Consider the following 3,279-nt stretch of genomic DNA (forward strand, 5'->3'; position numbering starts at 1 on the left):
ACTTGATAAGTTAGGTAGTCGAATGAAAATGAAAGTTGAATATGATATTTCTTTTTGTAGACATTTTATCATACTTCTCCTATATGCTTCTTGACCAAATGTATGACATATATATGTTGAGCAAATTATTCTTGCATCCAAATACAGCTTAAATATATGTTAAATGTACATGACAAATGAACTTATATGAGTTTTGAAAATACTATTATAAAAGAAAAACACTGAAAACAACAAGTCCAATACTTACCAATATGAGAAACTTCAATTATGCACCGTATAATTAATATAGGATATTTGTAACTCACTACCACATAGTTTATATAATTAATGTAGTATTTTTACTTCAGATAGCATTAAAAAGGTGACAAAATTTATATTTTATTCCACTATTGCTTACAATACTCCTTTCAAAAGCAAGTCCTCATGGGAACTAAAATAAAAACAACCCACACAAAAGGTGCTTCTTAATTCTGAACTATAGTTAAAACCAAAAATATTCTACACGACAAGGGAGAATTTTTAGCTTTTTTCCTTTAAATATTCAGAAAATTTAAATACTATGTAATTTATTTCTCATAATTAATGCTATTATTACAATAAAATACAAAAATATAGAAGTGAAATGCTAAAAAAACCAACCACACCTTACGTTAATAAAGATGCTACTCTTCCAATTACTTCATCCCCTATGCCTCTGCTTTAATCTAGTCAAAGTCACTTTAGTTACAATGCAAAGCTTGTCACATATAATATCAATCATAGAGAAATAAGCATTCCTCCAAGCATTACTGAGCAACAAAACACCACAAAAAACTGCAAAACCAAATAAATACCCCAGTACAACACTAAAGTATATCCATAGCCAATCAAACTTATCTTTAGGCCCTTCGTTATCCTTGTAATTTATTTCATTTGCGGAGCAGTTTCTCGTACTTGGTGGCCCGCAAAGATACGGATTGCCGATGTAAATGGATGGATCGTCAAGTGTCTGCAACTGATTTCCTGTTGGAATTACTCCCGAGAGATTATTATACGACAAATTTAAGTAGCTCAGATAAGTTAATGCCGAGAGACTTTGCGGAATATTACCAGAGAGCTTATTCATTGCAAGGTCTAGCGATTCTAACGATTGCATTTCGCCGATTTTTTCTGGAATATGTCCAATCAAATTATTTCTCGATAAGTTTAAATATTGTTGTGTCTGCAGATCAGTAATCTCATCGGGGATCTCTCCACTTAGATTATTATTAGAAAGATCTATGCTTTCAAATAGATAGAGTATCTTCCAAATTGGAAGCTCCTCTCCCTTAATATCCAAGGATATACTAACTGAATAATATACACTGATATTATTAATTCTATCTATTCTGCCTTGTTTTAAAGCTTTCCAGCTGAAATTGCCGAGGGATCGTGGTAATGGTCCTGATAAGTTATTGCTAGAAAGATCCAAAACTTGGAGAGAGCCAAGTTGTGCAATTTGCTCCGGAATGCCGCCAGAAAACATATTTGAACGTAACTGAAGAACCATAAGAAGAGTTAAACTTTCGCCAATCCAAAATGGTATTATTCCAGAAAACTTATTATATCCGAGATCAAGGATAACCAAACCTGTGCAATTTTGCAACGAAGGAAATTCCCCAGAGAAACCATTACTATTAAATTTTAGCAGCGAAATATATTTCGACGAGCAAAGGGAGTCAGGGATCCTCCCAACAAGATTATTTGTTGACACATCGATAACAGAAAGGTACTCTTGTGACTTCCCGATACATTCAGGAATTTCTCCTGACAAGTTGTTGTTTGATAGATCGAGAACTGTCAAAAAAGTTGATTCACATAGAGCAGATGATATACGACCACTAATGTCATTATTTGACAAGAATAAGTAATCCATCTGTGGCAATACAATGTTTGGAAGTACTCCAGTGAAAAAATTATTGGAGAGATCGATGATTTGAAGATTATGTGGCAGAGATGGTAGCGGGCCTTCAAATTGATTTGAGCTCAAATTCAAGTACCATAGCTTTGTAGAGCCCATTAACAATGGCAATCTCCCCTTGATTTGGTTTTCGGAAAGATCTGAATAAGAAATAAAATGAGACATATTCCAAAACCAGCTAGGAAGAGTATCTGCAATTTTGCTTTTTGACAAATCCAGCAATTCAAGTTGCGATTGACTTTTGAGCCATGCTGGAAAATTGGGACCCAGTTGGCAGGAGGCTAGAAAAATCTCTTTAAGTTGGAAAGGAGGAACCCAATCATCGCGAACTCGCACAGTGAAAGCATTCAATGACAGGTCTAAGTGTTGTATTTTTCTTAGGTAAGAAAGTTCGATATCAGATACGACACCATCCAATGAATTATTATATAGATATAGAGAAATTAAATTTGGAAGTTTCCAAACTCCTATAGGAATTGAACCACTGAGCAAGTTTGAACCGAGATCTATGTCTGTGAGGCTATTCATTTGTTCGAGCCATCCTGATAAATTCCCTCTGAAGTTATTGTCACTGAGATATAAAGTCTGTAAATTGTTGCGCACGCATCGTGGTAGCATCTCAACCCATTCCATGATTTCCCCACCAATACTGAAACTTGACAAATCTAGTGAACGCAAGTTGCATAAATATCTTAATGCTTTTGGATTCATACCTTTAAAATAATTACCTCCTAAGAAGAGAACATTAAGAGTGCTCAAATGTAGAAGCTCATCAGAAATAACACCATAAAACTCATTGTATCTTAAGTCAAGATAAGTGATGCTTGTAAAATTCCGCAGCCATGTGGGTAAAGTGGAGTTTATGAAGTTACCTCTAAGATCAAGCACCTTGAGAGTTGTAAGGTTGAAATGTGACAGAGATGTAGAAATGCCAGGAAGTGAACAGTCAACCAAATGTAGCACTTTCAACGAAGGAAGCATATTTACAGCATGCAACCAATCTGTAGAAGTATTCAGATTCACACCGCTCAAATCAAGATATTTTAAGGAAGATAAACGAGTGAGCCACAAAATGTCATCTACTCTAAGAGTGATGCCGGAAAAAGTGGAGTCAAAACTTAAATCAAGGTAGCGAAGTTTTGAGAGATTTCCAATTTGAGGGGGTATTGTTCCACCGAAATTTAAATAAGAGAGATTGAGATATCTCAAGTTTTTGAATGAACCCAAGTATGGTGGGATGCTGTTTTCGCTGAAATTGTTCATGCTGAGATCTAAGTGCTCTAAATTGCTTAAAAGAAGTAAAGATGGATTGATCTCACCGCTCAAACATAACCATTCCC

General features: G+C 35.0%; 1 protein-coding gene across 1 annotated transcript; it reads right to left on the reverse strand.

The window, feature by feature from the left end:
• Positions 1-538: 538 nt before the first annotated feature.
• On the reverse strand, positions 539-3,271 carry LOC109705164 (probable leucine-rich repeat receptor-like protein kinase At1g35710). The gene has a single exon (XM_020225909.1). It carries the CDS (start codon positions 3,200-3,202, stop codon positions 680-682), a length of 2,523 nt encoding a protein of 840 aa, XP_020081498.1. The 5' UTR covers positions 3,203-3,271; the 3' UTR covers positions 539-679.
• Positions 3,272-3,279: the final 8 nt, after the last annotated feature.

Source organism: Ananas comosus, unplaced genomic scaffold, assembly GCF_001540865.1.
Source record: "Ananas comosus cultivar F153 unplaced genomic scaffold, ASM154086v1, whole genome shotgun sequence".
Taxonomy (NCBI): Eukaryota; Viridiplantae; Streptophyta; class Magnoliopsida; order Poales; family Bromeliaceae; genus Ananas; species Ananas comosus.

What these genes read in the sequence shown, in the direction of transcription:
- LOC109705164 (XM_020225909.1), bottom strand. Translation starts at nt 3,202, where the DNA reads ATGAACAATTTCAGCGAAAACAGCATCCCACCATACTTGGGTTCATTC.